The following is an 18,814-nucleotide window of genomic DNA, read 5'->3' as shown; positions in this document are numbered from 1 at the left end:
TGAGGACTCTGGTGAGCTACTGTTGGTGGCCTATGCCCCAGTAGGAGTTATGGGGCTTTTCGAGATAGAGTAGATGTACAGATGTTTCCAATTGTAGGATGCGCTTGGACCAGAGGGCAGAGTCTCAAAATAGAAGGATATCCTTTTAGAAGAGAGATGAGGAGGAATATCTTTAGCCAAGGGTGATGAATCTGTTGAATTCATTGCTGTGAATGGCTGTGGAGGCAAAGTCACTGGATATATTTAAACTGGAGATTGATAGGTTCTTGATTAGTAAGAGCTTTAAAGGTTGAGGGGAGAAGGCAGGAGAATGAGGTGAGGTGGAAAATAAATTAGTCATGATGGAATGGTGGAGCAGACAGGATGGGCTGAGTGGCCTAATTCTGCTCCCATGTCTTCTGGTTTGATGTCCTAACTGCAAGGATGGGTAAAGAAACAAAACTTCAACCACCCAGAAGACTTGCACTTAAGCTGGGGGGTTGGGGGGGGGGGAGGTTAAGGCTCATAGGAGATGCGTGCGGTGGCTTTTTTTACCCTGCGAGTGGTGGGCGCCTGGACGGGGCTTCCAGGGGTGGCGGTGGAAGTAGAAACGAGGCTTTTAGACAGACACATGAATATGTGGGGAATGGAGGGTTATGGATCGTATGCGGGCGGAAGAGATTTAGTTTAATTTGGCATCGCGTCCGGCCTAGACATTGTGGGCCGAAAGGTCTGTCCCTGAGCGATACTGTTCTACGTGTTCGAAAGTAACTCAGTGCATTGGATATCGTGAGGTTATGATAACACAGCATATCGCACATTCAGCTCTGAATCCCGGGCTGCAATGAGCTAACACGGCTCGCAGCGCAGTCCGGGTCCGTCCTGACCCAAAAGCTGCGGTAACACCGAGGGTCAACTGACCATTATTTTTCCAATGAAAAAGACATGTCAGATCGATGCTGAAACTGAGGGGAAAGCTCGCAGAGGGCAGGATGCGTGAATTAAAATCCCTCGGGGTATCTATTTACTGCGCTTGCGAGGTCAGAGTGTTGACCTCAGAGAAAAAGCGCTTTGAACGCATCGAAGGGGCTTGCTTTCCCTTTGCAAGCACAATGAGTAAGCGAGAACGAAACGCTGGAGTTCGTACCTTGAAGGGCTGTATTAATATTTGAAACACTGGGTGGCATGAGACTGTGCCAGACAAGGTTGCTGAAGTTTAGAACGGTGGTTTTCATTGGCTCCCTCGAAGGTGTGATGACATTAGGTTCTGCCTGAGTTTAAAAGGATCTTCTCGGAGAGATCGGCAGCGCAGAGAGCTGAGTGCTGAGTTCCTGATACCAGCAGAGTGTGAACCCGAACCACCCCGAAGGGAGAGAGAGAGAGAGAACAACCAAATTTAAAAAAAACACCCACAGAGAGACATTGGCAGTCTAACCATGAGCGAGGTGAGGCTTACAAGTAAAATGACTAGAGCTTTATTTTTCTGTGCATGCTAAGCGTAGTTAATGATTGTGCCTTCAACTAATTGCAGCATGCACAGCCGTCCTTCTGCAGTTTCACAAGTTCTTGTCTGGACGATTGGATTTAAAACTGAACGGTGTTCCCACTCATTACTTTTAACCGTGCTTTTTTTTTCTCTAACTTAAAAACTGCGAATTATTAAAGTCATCTTGAAGAAAAAAAATAACAGATCATTTGATATTTAGCCAGGAGATCGTTCACATTTGAACGAGAAACAAATTAGGTTTTAGCTTTGAACGGATGTTGGGGGACGGTGGGGGGGGGGGGTGGGGAGTGTGGAAGCCCAATGGGGTGAGAGAAATTATTTCCATTTCACCTCTTGTTAGGTACTCACAGACCTGTTGCATATTTCTAGTGTGTACCGATTTAATTTTATTTTGTCAGGGCTAATTTTTTATTCATCTAATTTCTTTCTGGTTAATACTAAACTGTATTGTGTTTTCCAATGTACCAGAGGCTTTAAGTGTTAAAATTGTGGTCGTTCCTTCATGGCTTTCTGAGGAAATTTACTTGGGGGAGTTTTAAGTAGAATCCAGAAACCCGAGAAGTGTTGTACCTTTATGTTAAAATTGGAATAGAATTGGCAGATAATGTTTGAATCTCATAGCAGGAAAGTAAGGTGTGAGAAGTGCTCAGTCTGTAGCAAACTGGACAAGAACTGATCAAGGGAAGCAAGAGAGACAGGCAGAAGGTAATGAAGAAATGGAAAAGTGAAGGGATAATAGCAAGATAATTAAAGGCAGGTGGAAAACAAGGGAATCACAGGGAGAGTGTTTTCAGAGTGGGAGAAAGTGAGGAGAAAATGCACAGGGAGGGATGATGGAGAGATCACTTTCCTCAGTGCTAGGAAAAAGACAGACATATACAGCATAATGTCAACACAGCAAGAGGTCAACTATAAAGGGGAAAAAATTGGCAATAAGAAGTAGAAATATTCATAAATAGCAGAAGGCACGAGGACCATATATGTACAGTGCCGAGTTGACTGCACTTGTAAAATTCTCTGCCCAGGACCTGGTGTGCTTTGAAATGTTGGCAGCAGATTAGAAACGTCGATGCTTGTAATTAACTCTTAATTTTAACAATGCTCTGACAATGAATTCCGTACTCTACCAATTCATTTTCACTTTCTGTTCACTGAACATAAAAAAAACATTGCTCGAGCTTCTATGAGAGGTAACCTTGATAAAGAAAAGCTATTTGCACTTAGAGTAATTCCATTTTTGTGCAGAAGACAAGCGGAGTGTAATTTTGATTTCTCCTTGTTTGAAATATGCTTTCTCCCGCAGACTCAGTTCACTCTGTGTAATGTCAGCTTGTGTTTGGTGATGAAGCACTAGAGTTAATGCTTTGCTGTGCAGTCTGTAATGAATAATAGATTGTTATAGCCTAGATTGGCAGAGGCTTCCCTTTCTTTCATCCGATTCAAATCAAATCGCTTACAAAGAAATCTTGATGAGGTTTGCAAGTATCTGGGCTTTGCTTCAGTGTTTGTGATAAAAGGAAATGCACCTACATGAAATTCACTAAGGTACTGGTATTGGTTTATTATTGACACATGTACTAAGATACAGTGAAAAGCTTGTCTTGCATACTGTTCATGCAGATCAAATCATTGCACAGTGCATTGAGTTAGAATGATGTGAAACAATAACAATGCAGAAGGAAGTGTAAAGGCTGCTGAAAAAGTACAGTACAGGTAGATGAGAAAGTGCAAGGTCATCACTAGATAGACTGTCAGGTCAAGAGGTCCACTCAAGAGCCTGAAATCAGTGGGGTAGAAGCTGTCTTTAAGCCTGGGGGCACGTGCTTTCAGGCCTTTGTACCTTCTGCCCGATGGGAGAAGGGAGAAGAATGAATGTCCAAGGTGGGTGGGATCTTGGATACTAATTAAACAGCACAAGTTGACACTATAGTGTCAGCTTTCCTCATAACTGACACTGAGGTTCCTATACTGGCATAAGACTTCTGTTTTATCAATAAGGGATTTTTATGGCTGGATGGGGCTGGGGCAGGGATTGGAGAAGGTGGCACGATGGGTGAATGATAACTACTGCGCTTTCGAGACCATGAAGCTGATCAAGTGCACTTCACACCATATGTTAGGATTAGTGATGAAAGTCTTTGTCACCGAGGAATGTAGTAACCAGTATCTTAAGGAAGGCAGCATAGGTAGAGTGGAAGAGAGGTGTTGAATTTCCAGGCTGAACACAGTGTCCTTGTTAGTTGGAAAGTGGGTGTGACCTGAAGCACAATTTGCTGATTATTTCTTTATATTTACAGCTTCAGTTTGGTTCACAGGTATTGGACATAGAGTACAGAACCAGACAGTGCAGGAGCAGACCCCTTGGGCCACAATCTCATTAAACACATAATTAAATGCATAACTAAATCAATCCCTTCTGCTGACATGATGTCCTTGTCCCTCCATTCTTGGAAAATTCATAAGCTTATATAAGAGCAGCTTAAATGATCTGATTGCATTTGCTTCTGCTACCACCCCTGGCAGTACATTCCAGACTCCCTCTGTGTAAAAAAAAACTTGCCCTGCACATCTCCATTGACCATGCCTCTCCCCACCTTAAATACTGCATTAGTATTAGGCATAAATAGGCATAAGTATTAGGTATAAACAATTGGTTTATTGATCATTACAGAATGTCTCTCTGGTGCTTCCCAGTCCTTCCTCTTTTCCCAAACCTGATTCCCCTCTCCCTGCCCTACTTCCCACTCTCAGTCCACAGTAGAGACTCACATCAGAATCAGTTCACACATCATGAAATTTGTTTCTTTTGGTGGCAGCAATAGAGTGTAATACATAAAATTACTACAGTACTCTGCAAAAGTCTTAAGCACTGTAGCTATATATAAATGCTAGGGCTTGCACAGTATTGTATAATGGCACAAGCAGAACAGAATGCAATATTCCAAGTGGGGCCTAACTAGAGTTCTATAAAGCTACAACATAACTTCAGAACCGTTGAGCTCATTGCCTCAACGAATGAAGGCAAGTATGTCATATGCGTTCTTTATCACTTTATCAACCTGTGCAGCCACTTTTCGGGAGCTACTGACTTGGACCTTAAGGTCTCTCTGCACAGCCACACTGTTAAGGGTCTTGCCACTAACAATGTGCTATCTCTTTATATTTGATCTCCCAAAGTGCAACATCTCACATTTATCTGGGTTAAACTCCATCTGGCACTTCTCTGCCTGTATCTGCCACTGATTCAAATCAACTGATTGAAATTTGGCAAATTTCTTCACCACCTGCAACACCACTAATCTTGGTATTACTACAAAATGTCCATTTATCTCTCACAGAATAGGTCCTTCTATTCACCACCCAGCAAACCCTGATTTAGTCCTAGCCTAATCACACGATGATTTATAATGACCAATTAATCTACCAGTTGGTATGTCTTTGAACTGTGGGCAGAAACTGGAGCACCTGGAGGAAACCCACACAGTCATGGGGTGAACGTATAAACTTTTTACGATCGGGGTGCAAACCTACGAAGCTACCCTTCCACATCTCCATTCTGGTAAAACATGCTGAGTGACTGTCACTCAAATATTGAGAGATGTTTCTCTTTCAGAGTCTTTCCATCATATCTTTGTGGGAAAGCCTGAACTCTTCCTGTCTCCCCAGAGAAAACTGCACTACGTTGGAGATGGGAAAGACAAAGCTCACCTCCAGTTTTCCATGGTCTTTTTGTTTACCACAAATTTACTTCAAATGAAGAGAGCACATGGACATTACTCAGGAAGGCAGCAGGGACACCGTGGTTGCAGTGATTAAACACTCTGTTCACTCTCTTGAAACTAGGCTTTGAGTGTCAAATGAGAGTCTAGGGTCAGCAGAGCAAAGGTGATGGGGCGGATGGGGAAAGAGTGAAAGAGAAATGAGGAGACATGGAAGGGAGGAGAGAGAGGGCAAAGAAATGATAGGAGTGAGGAATAGAGTGTTTTAGTGCAGAGAGAGGGAGGCATGAGAGGAACAAGAGGCTGCAGGCATCGGAGGAGGACACAAAAAACTGGCGCATGCTAAAGGCAGCAATCCAAAATGAATCCAACAGATGGTCACAGATATTAAACATTTATAATCTGTAAATATTTCAGTTGTTGCAGGACACTGCAGGATATTGGAGAATTGTTGCTTAATTAGTACTTCGTAGAAAAGAACAGGGAATAATGTCATTTGCCAGGGAGAGCGAAAAGGACGGATTCGGAGTATAATGAGAGGGAGTCAGAAGGTTGGAAATCAGCGGAGGGACTCAGATTGTTGATGCAAATGTTGAAAGAGAAGCTCCGAGCACTGAGATGGATGACAGTCGGTGCACATGGTATTTTAAATAATAGATGTTGATTAGAAAGAGTTTTGTGAGCCCTTTGGTGTCTGCGGGGATGAAGAAGGCCCTCGCCTTTGGTCACACATTGTAATATTCAACAGCATAATCTGGAATGTGCAGGAATTGACGCAGGGTCTGTGTAGAGTTGATTGACCTCGGTGAGGACTGCACTTAGTGATGCCGATCTCTATTGATTTTCCTGCGACTCCTGAGACAAACCTTAAGGGCATTCGGGCACCTTAGAACTACACATGGCTTTACAACATTGATGACTTTTAGGCTGAGTGACAAGTTAAGGCACCTTCCCTCCCATCTCTTCCTCTCCTCTCCTATCCTATCATCCACTTTCCCCTCCATTTCTGGTCTCTGCTCTCCTCTTCCCTTTGCTGCTCCTCACTCCTTCTCTACCCCATCCTTTCCTCTCATGCCATCTCATCCCCTCTCCTCCCTTCCCCTCACCTCCTTCATCTTACCTCTCCTCCCCTTTTCCCTCCCTCTTCCCCTCATCTCCCTACAGCATACCCATTTCCTCCCCTCCCCCTCCCCCTCCTCCCCCTCACCTGCTCCCTCTCACCTCCTCTCTCCCTCTCCTCCCCTTCCCAAAGCTGACTTGTGGCCATTCCACCAGCATTTTGTGTGTGTTGCTTGAATTCTCCAGCATCTGCAGATTTCCTCGTGTTTGTGGGAATTTTGGATCTTTGCCCCTAAAACCCCACTTCCGTTGCCAATGGGAGGTCTCAAGTTATAAAATTACTGGGGTCCCAAACCCAGCACCATCCCAGAAAATTGTGGATTGCTGGGGGTCTATTATCTGCACTCGTGGGGGTGAAACCTGAGGTTTGTGCATGTGCCATGGGGATGCCTGGTGTCATGTAAGCAGAGTGTAACGGAAGAGAGGAGGAGTGTGCTTCCATCTTAGACACAGAAGGCCATTTGATTCTTCTGATCCATGCCAGCTCATCAAGCCCACTGCCCGTTTGAGTGTTGGCCTGTAAATTACAACATAGCAGAACAAGGAACACGCCTTTTCCCTCACAGTATTGAGCGAAACCAATTAAGCGAATTTACACTGAGTCCTTCTTCCTGCACGTGATTGATATCCGTCCAAACCTTACATCCGGTGCCTCAGTAAGAGCTTCCTGAACACCTCTAGCACACTTGTCTCTGGCAGTGCATTCGAGGCTTCTGCTGCTCGCTGCTCTCGCTTTCTCTCTGTTGAGCATCACCCTCCCTTTTACCACTGACCTACACCACGTGATAATTCACTGTCATCCTGCTGGCGAATCCTGGCATGTGAGAGGAAATCAGAAAAGCCACACAGTCTCGGGAAGTACATGCAAATTCCAGACGTCCGCCACCTGGGGTGACAATCGATGCCAGCCGGCTGGAGTTGTGAGACAGCCACACTAACTTCCGGATCACCGTCCCACACAGGTGGCACTTAAGTAAAATTTTCCACTAATTCCAAGAGCTTTCCATCTGTAACGTAAGAAATACACTGACCATTTTTCACATAGCAAGACCCCACAACGACCAAGTTTTTAAAAGGCATGACAAAAATCCAAGGATGTCACCCCTATTTGTTCAGTGAGTTCCCTCACCCTAGACAGCCAATGGAGTATCAATTAACAACTTGTGGTGGAGCTGAGAGTGTAGAATGCTCTTAAAGTCTCACTGGCAAGTCATCTTGGGTTTTCCTTCACAAACACCAGTTAACCTGCAGATGCTGGAAATCCAGAGCAACACCCACAGAGGCTGGAGGGACCAGCATTTTGTGTGTGTGTGTGGTGTTAGACTTTCTTGCAGTTGTTTCTGGAGTGAAGGTTGAACGTCTCTGCTTCCTCAGGAGGAGGCAAAAGAAATTTGCCATGTCCCTGTTGACCCAATTAATATTGTTGCTTTATTATGTCTGGACGCACAACGGCTCGGTATGGAAACTACTCTGCACATGACCACGAGAAACTGCAGAGGGTCACGGACAGAGCTCCAAACATCGTGGAAAACAGCCTCCCTGCTATCGATTCTGTCTACACTCCTTGCTACTTCAATAAGACAGCCAGCATAATTAAAGACCCCACCCACTCCAGAAGATACAGAAGTCAAGTGTATTGTCATTTAACTACATGTATACCGCCAAGCGAGACAATGTCTCTCCAGATCAGAGAGTAAAGCACAGTAGTACGGATAATACCAATATAACACACAACACCTTAGGAAGGTAAGCATTAATAACTCTACAAATGAATTAGCATAAATAAAGTAAAGTGCATAAATTAAATATTGTCGCGTACAGTACAAATTATCCAGTGACACTTCGAATGTGATGCGGCAGCGAGTTCAGAAGCCTAATGGCCTGTGAGAAGAAACTGTTTTCCATCCTGACTGTTCTTGACTTTATGCATCAGAGAGCCTGCCTGATGGTAGAATGTCAAATGGTAGAATGCTGGATGGATGGATGGGATCTTTGATAATACCTGAAAAGCCTATAAGCACTTATCATATAACCATATAACAATTACAGCACGGACACAGGCCATCTCGGCCCTTCTAGTCCGTGCCGAACGCTTACTCTCACGTAGTCCGACCTACCTGCACTCAGCCCATAACCCTCCATTCCTTTCCTGTCCATATACCTATCCAATTTTTTTTTTTAATGACAAAATCGAACCTGCCTCTACCACTTCTACTATCGTCAGGTTTAAGGGCAGCTTCTATCCTGCTGATATCAGACTCTTGAAGGGACTTCTTGTATAACAAGATGGAGTCTTGACCTCACAATCCACCTCATTATGATCCTGCGCTATGCGTTCTCTGCTGTCTTACACTATTTTCTGCATTGTTGTTGTTTTACCTATTTCTATCCCGATGCACTGTGTAACGATTTGAGCAGGGTGAACAGTGTACAGGACTGTATCTTGATACGTGTGACAATAACAAACCAATATCAATGTCAACAACAGCACCTTTGATTCATGGCACGGTGCTGCCAACTGAGCCACAGCTGACTATTGGCACGTTGTGATTGCCCGCTGTGAGCAGAACGATGTAGTGGTGAAGTAGAGGGTTTTGTCACAGTAGTGCTTTTCAATGACAACCTGAAGCAACCTTGCATTTTATGATGAGATATCATTTATTATAAATGTACTTGCTTTCAGGGAATGGGCTGAGAAGAAGGGATAGGCTATTATAAGTTTAGAAAGTTTTGAAAATATCCTGCTATCATTCACCCAGGCAATGCTAGATATAAATGCAGTATTTTTTTCGTCCTATCGACCCACTATTTGATTTGTTGCAACTCGGATTTGAAAGCTCTTACTGTTTTCAATGTCTGCCTCAGGGTTTTGTGTGCATGTATGTGATAAGGTTCAAGGTAGCTGTCACTGTGGTGAATGTAGACTTATTTAAGGATATAGGTACATTTTAAAATGCATTTGTTGTTTTTGCATGGGCTTCCCCATTGTATGATAAAGCAATTGAGCATCAGTTGCATTAGATTTGCTGTGGTTAGAGGTATGGAGATCTCCTGGTGTCAGAAAGGTGGTATTTCAGAGGAGGCAGAAATCCCTGTGGGCCAGGAAGACATAATATTCCTGCATTTTGATCAGATGCTTTCTTTGTTTGACAGTACTAATGGTGGATTTTCTTTCAAAGACAAGAGAAGATCCTGGGAGATCTATTTTGCCCTCATGTAGCTTTAGAGAGAGTCAGGAGGTCACTAAACTTGTCAGTCCCCTTGTGGACTTTAGAGGGTCCACTGAGGGGGGTTCTACTTTCCAGAAAAATGACTATCTACTGGACATTACATTGTCATTGAACATTTCTTCAGGAGCAGGGGGTATGGGAGAAGGCAAAATGGTATTCCAGGCCAATGCTTATCCTTCAACCAATACCACTGGATAAATCTTAGTAATTATCTTTGTGGGATCTTGTTGTATATAAGGCAGTTGTGCAACCCCGTTTTACAACAATAGCTATTTTTCAAAATGTAATTCCTGAGTTGTAAAGGATAAAAATGGCTTTATTTGTCAAGTGTACATCAAAACATACAATGAAATGTGTCATTTGCATCAAATCAAATCAGCGAGGTTTGTGCTGGCCAGCCTGCAAATGTCACCACACTTCCGGTACTAACTTAGCAAGGCCACAGCTCACTAACACTAACCTCATGCCTTTGGAATGTGGGAGGAAATCGGAGAACCCAGAGGAAACGGGAGAATGTGTAATCTCCTCGGAGACAGAGGCAGGGACTCAGCCCCTATATTACAGCTGGCATGTAAAGCATTGCACTAACCGCTAAAGTAAGTACTGTTCTTTTGGAGATCCCCTGATTGCAGATAATGCAACATTAATGTAAATCTTTCCTTGAAGACAGAAGACTTTTGCTTATTATTGGTACCATTCCAACAAGGCTCCAGGTAACTTTTTTTGCTATAGCTGAATGCCACATGTATGATGCTTAAATTGTGACAAATGAAGATGCTCCCAATAATTGGGGTAGAGTTATTTCCCATTCAGGTTCAGATTTATGTATTTTTCACACGTACATCAAAGCAAATATTGAAATGCGTCAATTGCTGTAACAGCCAACACAGCCAACGATGTGCTGGGGGCAGCCCACAAGTATCGCCGCACATTCAGGTATCAGTGTAGTATGCCCAACGTGCTCAGCTCACAACTCACTAACCCTAACCTTAACCGTGTACGTTTGGAATGTGGGAGGAAACTGGAGCACCTGGAGGAAACTCACTTTGTTACGGGGAGAATATAACCTTACAGACAGCAATGGGAATTGAACTCCGATCGATGATCAGTTGTGCTGTAAAGAAAATGCAATAACCGCTGTGCTATCATGGCCCTTAACTTTATGACTGTATTCGAACTTCTTCCAATGGATCTCATGCCTGTCCTGTTAATGCAAATGTACCATCAATAATGTACATCTCCAAAACATCTTTGAGATATTAAAATGTCCTAAGACACTTCATTGGAGCTTAGACAAGCAAAGTTGATCACTGATTGTCAATATGTGGTAACTCTTGCACATGGCCCTCTGCACCATCCTCACACTGAGTCCCATTTAGAGAATGAGCACAACCTTGGTTAAAGAGAAACAAAGATGAGAAAGTCTGCAGATGCTGGAAATCCAAAGCAAGACACACAAAGTACTGGAGGAATTCAGCAGGTCAGGCAGCATCTACGGAAATGAGTAAACAGTCAACGTTTTGGGCTGAGACCATTCACCTAACCACCAGTACCTGTTTACCTCCCTGTCCAATCTCTTCTTTCTGCAGGGTTTGCTCTGTCTGTGATTCCCTGTCCATTCATCTTTCCCTACTTTCCTTCCTCCTGGCATGTATCTGCAGGTGCCAGAAATGCTACATCTGTCCAGTCACCACCTCCCTGACCTCCATTCGGAGCTCCAGGCAGTCCTTCCAGGTGAGACACCACTTCACCTGAGAACCTTTTGGGGTCGTCTACTGTATTTGGTGCTCCTGATGTGGACTCCCTACAGTGGTGAGATCCAATGTAAATTGGGGGACCGCTCGGTCGAGTACCTCTGCTCCATCAGCAAAAAGCAGAATTACCTGGTGGCTAACCATTTTAATTCTTATTCCATTGCTGCTCTGACATCTCAGTCCATGACCTCCTGTTCAGCCACGATGAGGTCACTCTCAGGTCAGAGGAGCAACACCTCATTCCATCTACCTCGCCTCCAAATTGATGGTCTGAACATCGATTTCTCCTTACGGTAATTTTTTTCCTCTTCTTCTATGCCCCACTTTAATCAATTACCTCTTCTCCTCACCTGCCTATCACCTCCCACTGGAGCCCCTCCTTCCCTTTCTCCAAAGTTCTACACTTCTCTCCTACTAGACTCCTTGTCCAGCCCTTTGCATTTTCTAGTTATCACCTCCCATCTTCTTATTTCATCCCCCCCTCCCCCCACCTCACCTGGCTTCAACTGTCACCTTCTAGCATGTCCTCCATCCTCTCCACCAAGCTTTTCATTTTGGCATCTCTGCCCTTCCTTTCCAGTCCTGAAGAAAGGTCTCGGCCTGAAATGTTGACTGTTTATTCATTTCCATAGTTGCTGCCTGACCTGCTGAGTTCCTTTAGCATTTTGTGTGTGTTGCTCTGAAGGAATTGCATGGTTTGTTCTTATAAATAATTCTATTATGAATTAAATTTATTTTGATAAAAATGTAAAGGGCCTATTTGGTGTAAGCTGTTGACTGATGGAGTTCATTAAAGAGGGAAGTTGTTTCTTACTGCTGCAGCTTACAGTCTATAGCTGGTGTGATGCAGATCCAATGTGCACCCCTTACAAGCTACCGTGCAGTTATTCATCTCGGCTGCTCTGCCAGCCAATTCCATCAGCTAGAAGGGTAAGCATAGCAGGAGCTTGGGAAAACTAGTGCCTGCGGCTTCACCTCCACTTCACACACCATCCCGACTTGGAGATATGTACATTGCTGTTCCTTTGTCGTCGCCGGGCCCGAAACACAGAACTCCCCAGTCAACAACACCGTACAGTACATTCAACAGGACTGCAGTGGTCCAAAAGGTAGCTCACCATAGAGATGAGCAATAACTGCTCAGAAAAAAATGTTCTAAAACCAAATATATAAAAAAAAATTAAATTGGAATCCTTTGTCTTTGCTGTTCTTTACTGAGCAAAATCTTGCTACCTCCGAAGTGAGAATAGAAATTACCTGCCACATTGCCTTCATTCATTCAGAGTAAAGCACGCAAAATGCTGGAGAATGTTGGCAGATCAGTCAACATCAATAGAACGGAATAAACGGTCGATGTTTCGGGTCGAGACCGAGGGCCTGACGGAGGGTTTCCAATTGTGCTGAGAACCATGCATTGAGGATGTTAAGGATTCACAGAAATGCCAGCACTATATCCCATCACTTGAAAAAGAAATGAAAAATCTCCTCACAAACGACAATTTACTTTGATGAGCAGCCCAGTATGTACAAATGTGTCATTTTGTTTTTGGCGCAATCATATTCAAGCAACTGTGAGATAAGTATACTCTTTGGTTTTGCTCGGTATATTTCAGAAGGAATAGTGGGAGTTTGGCTTTGATTGATGAATTTTAGGAACAACAGTGGGTCAGAGAAGTGCTTTTCGTTGAATGAAGAAATTTGCTCTTTAATGCTCTGAATGACTGGGACGTATAGTTTATTATAAAATTTGAAGAGATGACTCTGAACAATTACTCATAACTTCAGCAGCGCAGTACGCAGCTGTAACTTGCACAGACTCATAATCTGGAGACTCAAGAAGTGACATTGCCACCCAGTGAAATCCCCTACTCGGTAAGCCAAGATTTCCACCTGGATGTGCATTCCCTCAATACTGTTGGAAGGTCCTGGCAGATTATTTCCTCTTACTGCGTAATAAACACAGAAGGCAGTGTTGTCATCCTTTCCATGTCTTACCTTGGAGATGTGTGACCTTACACAAGTGATTGCATGGTAAATTGGAGGGTAGAACTCTGGAGAATGTCAGTAATGCTGCTGGTCCCTTTATGGGTCCATTACCATTGTTGGTTCTGCCTAGGAAGGATGTACTCAGATCTAAAGTCAGAGACTGCTGAGATATAGAAGAACCTTGAGCCACCAGTCAATATAAAAGCAAAAATCTATCGTAGCAGGGTGGACATCCCTGGCATTTGGCCACCTTTTCCCTGAACATGCCCCATGGACCTGTCCAGCAGCCACCCCTCATACTTCAGAGGTACAGTCACTGTCAAAATGAAAGACACATTTGGACAGGCACATGGATGTAAGGAGGATGGAGGGATATGGACATGGTGTAAGTAGGAACGACTAGTGTTTGGATGCTTTTTAGCCGGTTTGCCGCCACATTGTTAGCCGAACGGCCTGTTCCTGTGCTGTACTCTTCTACGTGTGGCAACCAACTTGTGCACAGGAAGATCCCATAAAGACTGGCCATAGCCTCAGGAACTTTCTCAATGATGTTGGCTAAGAAATAAATACAAACCCCATTTCCAGAAAAGTTGGGGTATTTTCCAAAATGCAATAAAAACAAAAATCTGTGATATGTTAATTCACATGAACCCTTATTTAACTGACAAAAGTACAAAGAAAAGATTTTCAATAGTTTTACTGACCAACTTAATTGTATTTTGTAAATATACACAAATTTAGAATTTGATGGCTGCAACACACTCAACAAAAGTTGGGACAGAGGCATGTTTACCATTGTGTTACATCACCTTTCCTTTTAATAACACTTTTTAATCGTTTTGGAGCTGAGGATACTAATTGTAGTAGATTTGCAATTGGAAATTTTGTCCATTCTTGCTTGATATAAGACTTCAGCTGCTCAACAGTCCGTGGTCTCCATTGTCTGATTCTCCTCTTCATGATGCGCCATACATTTTCAATAGGAGATAGATCTGGACTGGCAGCAGGCCAGTCAAGCACACGCACTCTGTGTCTACAAAGCCACGCTGTTGTAGCCCGTGCAGAGTGTGGTCTGGCATTGTCCTGCTGAAATAAGCATGGACGTCCCGGGAAGAGACGTCGCCTTGATGGCAACATATGTCTCTCTAAAATCCTAATATACGCCTCAGAGTCAATGGTACCTTCACATACATGCAACTCACCCATGTCGTGAGCACTGATGCACCCCGATACCATCACAGATGCTGGCTTTTGCTGATAACAATCAGGATGGTCGTTTTCATCTTTGGCACGGAGAACTTGACGCCCGTTTTTTCTGAAAACTAGCTGAAATGTGGACTCATCTGACCACAGCACATGGTTCCACAGTCTTTCGGTCCATCTGAGATGAGCTCGGGCCCAGAGAACTCGCCGGCATTTCTGCATAGAGTTGATGTATGGCTTCCTCCTTGCGTAATACAGTTTCAAGTTGCATTTCTGGATGCAGCGACGGACTGTGTTAAGTGACAATGGTTTTCCGAAATACTCCCGAGGCCAGGTGGCTATAATTTTCACAGTAGCATGACGGTTTCTTAGGCAGTGCCGCCTCAGGGCTCAAAGATCACGCGCATTCAACAGTGGTTTCCAACCTTGCCCTTTACACACTGAGATGTCTCTGAATTCTCTGAATTTTTTCACAATATTAGGTACTGTAGATGTTGAAAGAGCTAAATTCTCTGCAATCTTGCATTGGGAAATGTTCCTTTTGAACTGACTAACAATTCTGTCATGAATTTTGGCACAAAGGGGTGAGCCATGACCCATCCTTGCTTGCAAAGACTGAGCCTTTGATGGACGCTACTTTTATACCCAGTCATGATACCTCACCTGCTACCAATTAGCCTGCTTAATGTGGAGTCTTCAAAACCGGAGTTACTTGAATATTCTGTGCACTTTTCAATCTTATTTTAACTTTGTCCCACCTTTTGTTGAGCGTATTGCAGCCATCAAATTCTAAATTTGTGTATATTTACAAAATACAATTAAGTTGGTCAGTAAAACTATTGAAAATCTTTTCTTTGTACTTTTGTCAGTTAAACAAGGGTTCATGTGAATTAACATATCACAGATTTTTGTTTTTATTGCATTTTGGAAAATATCCCAACTTTTCTGGAAATGGGGTTTGTGTATTAATGAAAGCCACGATGCGTGTGATCTTTTGGAATGGTTCCGGGGCTCTTTGATATTCTCAGGGCCTTTGGTTTAACGTTCTGATGCGTGGCATCTTCGGTTGTTCAGTGCTCTCTCAGTATACCGCTGAAGGCAACAACAGATGCAGTGAAAGTACCAATTGAAGTCTGAGACTGGATTATAATGTCGAATGTGTTCCGTGATATGATAATTAATCTTATTTTAGATTAGTGTTTTTCCTCATGTGGGTCATGATCTCAATGCTAAAATGGAACACTTTTACTCCTGGTGACCCAGAAATAATTTGCGAGCTATTAGCTGTGGAGCTTGCAACCCATTTATCTCACTTGAGTTTAGTACCTCTTAAAATATCAAAAGGAAAAAAAAAATCAGAAGAAGTGTGAAATGATAACTTTCCCCTCAATCTCAGAAATCCTTCTGGACCTATTTCTCTGTGATGTTCTCGAGCTCTTTACGGCCACTCAGTTGGGATGCAGAGAAATGCTCCTTCAACTTTGTCCAAATAGCATAAGATTTCCTCTTTAAACTGGGTAGAGTAAAACAGTAAATGCACATGAAAGTTATTTTAGTGCAGTTAGTGTACAAAAGATATATGTGTCTATTGTGAATGAATATCCATCTGGCCGCATTATGTGCTTCCAGCCAAACGAGTGACATTTCCATTTTGTGTACCAGCCAATTCTGTGACCCTGTTGAACTAGATTAGAAAATTTGGTTATAATGGAAATTAATGAACAGGTGGACACACTCATTAGGTTCCAAATCAAAAATGTTGGCCATCATTGTGAAACAGACGGAGAGAGAACAGGGAGGGAGGAGAGAGAAATAGAGGACAGAGGTAGAGGTAGAGGGAAGAGCGGTAGTAGGAGAGGATGAGAGAGAGGAACAAAGAGAAAGAGAAAGATTGAAAGGGAGAGTCAGAAGTAGAGTGTAGAAAGAGAGAGGAGCAAAAAGATTTGGAGGGAGAGAGGGAGGGGAACAAGGGGAGAGAGAGATAGAGGGAAGTTAGAGGTAGTGGGAGAGAGAGAAAGAGAGAGAGGAGAGGGAGGAAGGAGAGAGAGGAAGAAGGGAAAGAGAGGGAGAGACTTTTGACCTGTTCAGTCAGAACAAGAATTTAAAGCATTATAATCTGTATAATGCTTTAAGTCCTAGTTCTGATTGAACAGGTCAAAACTCACTGTCTCTGTCTGGCTCTCTGTGCAAAAATGTAGCAAGGAAACATTAGAAAGTACAGGATTTTAAGCTTATTAGTAGCTTCCACAGTGCCCAAGAGGCAGATGGATTATTTGATGTTCTTTTAGTATGAAGTTCAGTATTGTCTTAGCTGAAGACAGGTATATGGAGGAATTTAAGGTGGGGGGGGGGTTATATGAAAGGCAGGGTCTGAGGGTCGGCACAACATTGTGGGCTGAAGGCCCTGTAATGTGCTGTACTATTCTATGTTCTATGAAGTAACTACCTCTATGGTTTGAAATAACTTGAGGATAGGCACATTTGGAATTGGATGGCATGAGTACATTCATGTCACATTGGTCTTTTATACAGCAGGTGCAGATCTATGCATAGTGTGTGCAGTTCAAAGGTCAGAGCACTATGCAAAATCACATACAAACTATTTGTTCCCTTCCAATTATTAATCTATCATAAAGTTTTTTTTTGTTTTGGGATAGATAGGATTTATTTGGATCTTTAATTTTTCCCAAATGGAGCAGCTTAAATATTGGGGAGCAGTCCAGTATTGAGCCCATTGTTGTTTCTGGGGTCACATAGAGGCATTGGTCAGACCATACTTGGAGTCTGTGAGCACTTTGGGCCTGTTATCTAAGAAAAGATGGGCTGGCATTAGAGATGGTGCAGAGGAGGTTCACGAGAATGATTCTAGGAATGAAAGGGTTATTGTATGAGGAATATTTGATGGCTCTGGGCCTCTACTCACTGGAATTCAGAAGAATGGGGGGGGGGAAGAAGTGTCAACTCTTATTGAAACCTATCGAATATTGGAAGGTCTAGATTGAGTGGACGGAGAGGACGCTTCCTATAGTGGGAGAGTCTCAGAATAGTACATCCCTTTGGAACAGAGATGAAGAGAAATTTCTTTAGCTGGGGGAGGTGAATCTGTGGAGTTCATTGCCACAGGCAGCTGTGGAGGTCAAGTCATTGGGCGTGTGAAAGTGGAGGTTGATAGATTGTTAATTAGTAAGGGTGTCAAATTTTACAAGGAGAAGACAGGAGAATGGGGTTGAAAGAGATATGATGGCCTGGCAGAGCAGACTCAATGGGTCAAATAGTCTAATTCTGCTCCTATGTCTTATGGTCTTATTTTATAAAAAGGGAAATACTTGGAATTACTATCCACTCTTTATTTTTGTCACTTCTCATTCCGTGGCCTCTCAGCTGAACTCGGTTAATAAGTTCAAGATGCAGAGTTGGTTGTGGGTTTGGATGGCATTTCCTAGTGATATGTTTGCCACAGTAGTTGTAGCTGGTGGGTTCTGTTACTTGTGAAAGATGGAGGCTTAACATACTTTATTCAGCATTAAATGAGTCCTTCCTGAATCCCCAGCAATGTCTGGGAGAGAAGTTTACCTTTGACTGTGAAAATGGTTGTAGAAATATTGACTGCTGATTATACAAACACTGCTGTTGACTGTAAATAAATCAGAATAGTTTTCAATACTTAATGTCCACTGGAGTCGCTCACTTGATTTTCATGCCTCTGCTTTCAAATCCAGAAACCAAGTCTACAACATCGAGGGCAGGGGTTCCCAAACTGGGGTCCACAGACCCTTGCTTAATGGTATTGGTCCATGGCATAAAAAAAAATTGGGAAACCCTGACTTGGGGTAGCATTCCACTGTACAGTTGAAGGAGGTGGATTTTGTGTGTTACTCTGACCTGATCTGCTGTTTCCTCTCGCATTTTGTGGGTGTTATTGAAGGAGTGGTGTTTTGTGATTAACACTTGAACTCCGGATTTTTAACTTTTAGACTTTAGGCGTCATGGTAGTGTAGTGGTCAGCGAGACACAATTATAGCTCGGGGCTTTGGAGTTGGTGGTTCAATCCTGAACGTCCCCTCCATGGAATGAAAATTTTTCACATTTTCCCCTCCCCCTCCTACTTTCAAATCTCTTACTATCTTTCCTTTCTGTTAGTCCTGACGAAGGGTCTCGGCCCGAAACGTCGACAGCGCTTCTCCTTATAGATGCTGCCAGGCCTGCTGTGTTCCACCAGCATTTTGTGTCTGTTTGAATTTCCAGCATCTACAGATTTCCTCGTGTTTGTCCTCCATGGAATGTGTGGGTTTCCTCCCACAGTCCAAACATATACCA

The 18,814-nt window shown here is 43.3% G+C and overlaps 1 protein-coding gene across 1 annotated transcript in view; it reads left to right on the top strand.

Annotated features, from left to right (window-relative positions):
- Positions 1-1,068: 1,068 nt before the first annotated feature.
- The window catches only part of LOC132393480 (calmodulin regulator protein PCP4-like), a 114,439-nt gene continuing 96,693 nt past the window's right edge, over positions 1,069-18,814 (top strand). The window contains exon 1 of the mRNA XM_059968762.1: positions 1,069-1,424. Within this exon, the coding sequence (XP_059824745.1) occupies positions 1,416-1,424 (9 nt within the window). The 5' untranslated portion in view covers positions 1,069-1,415. The remainder of the gene's footprint in view (positions 1,425-18,814) is intronic.

Source organism: Hypanus sabinus, chromosome 4, assembly GCF_030144855.1.
Source record: "Hypanus sabinus isolate sHypSab1 chromosome 4, sHypSab1.hap1, whole genome shotgun sequence".
NCBI classification, from domain to species: Eukaryota; Metazoa; Chordata; class Chondrichthyes; order Myliobatiformes; family Dasyatidae; genus Hypanus; species Hypanus sabinus.
This window is presented reverse-complemented; position numbering and strand designations above follow the sequence as displayed.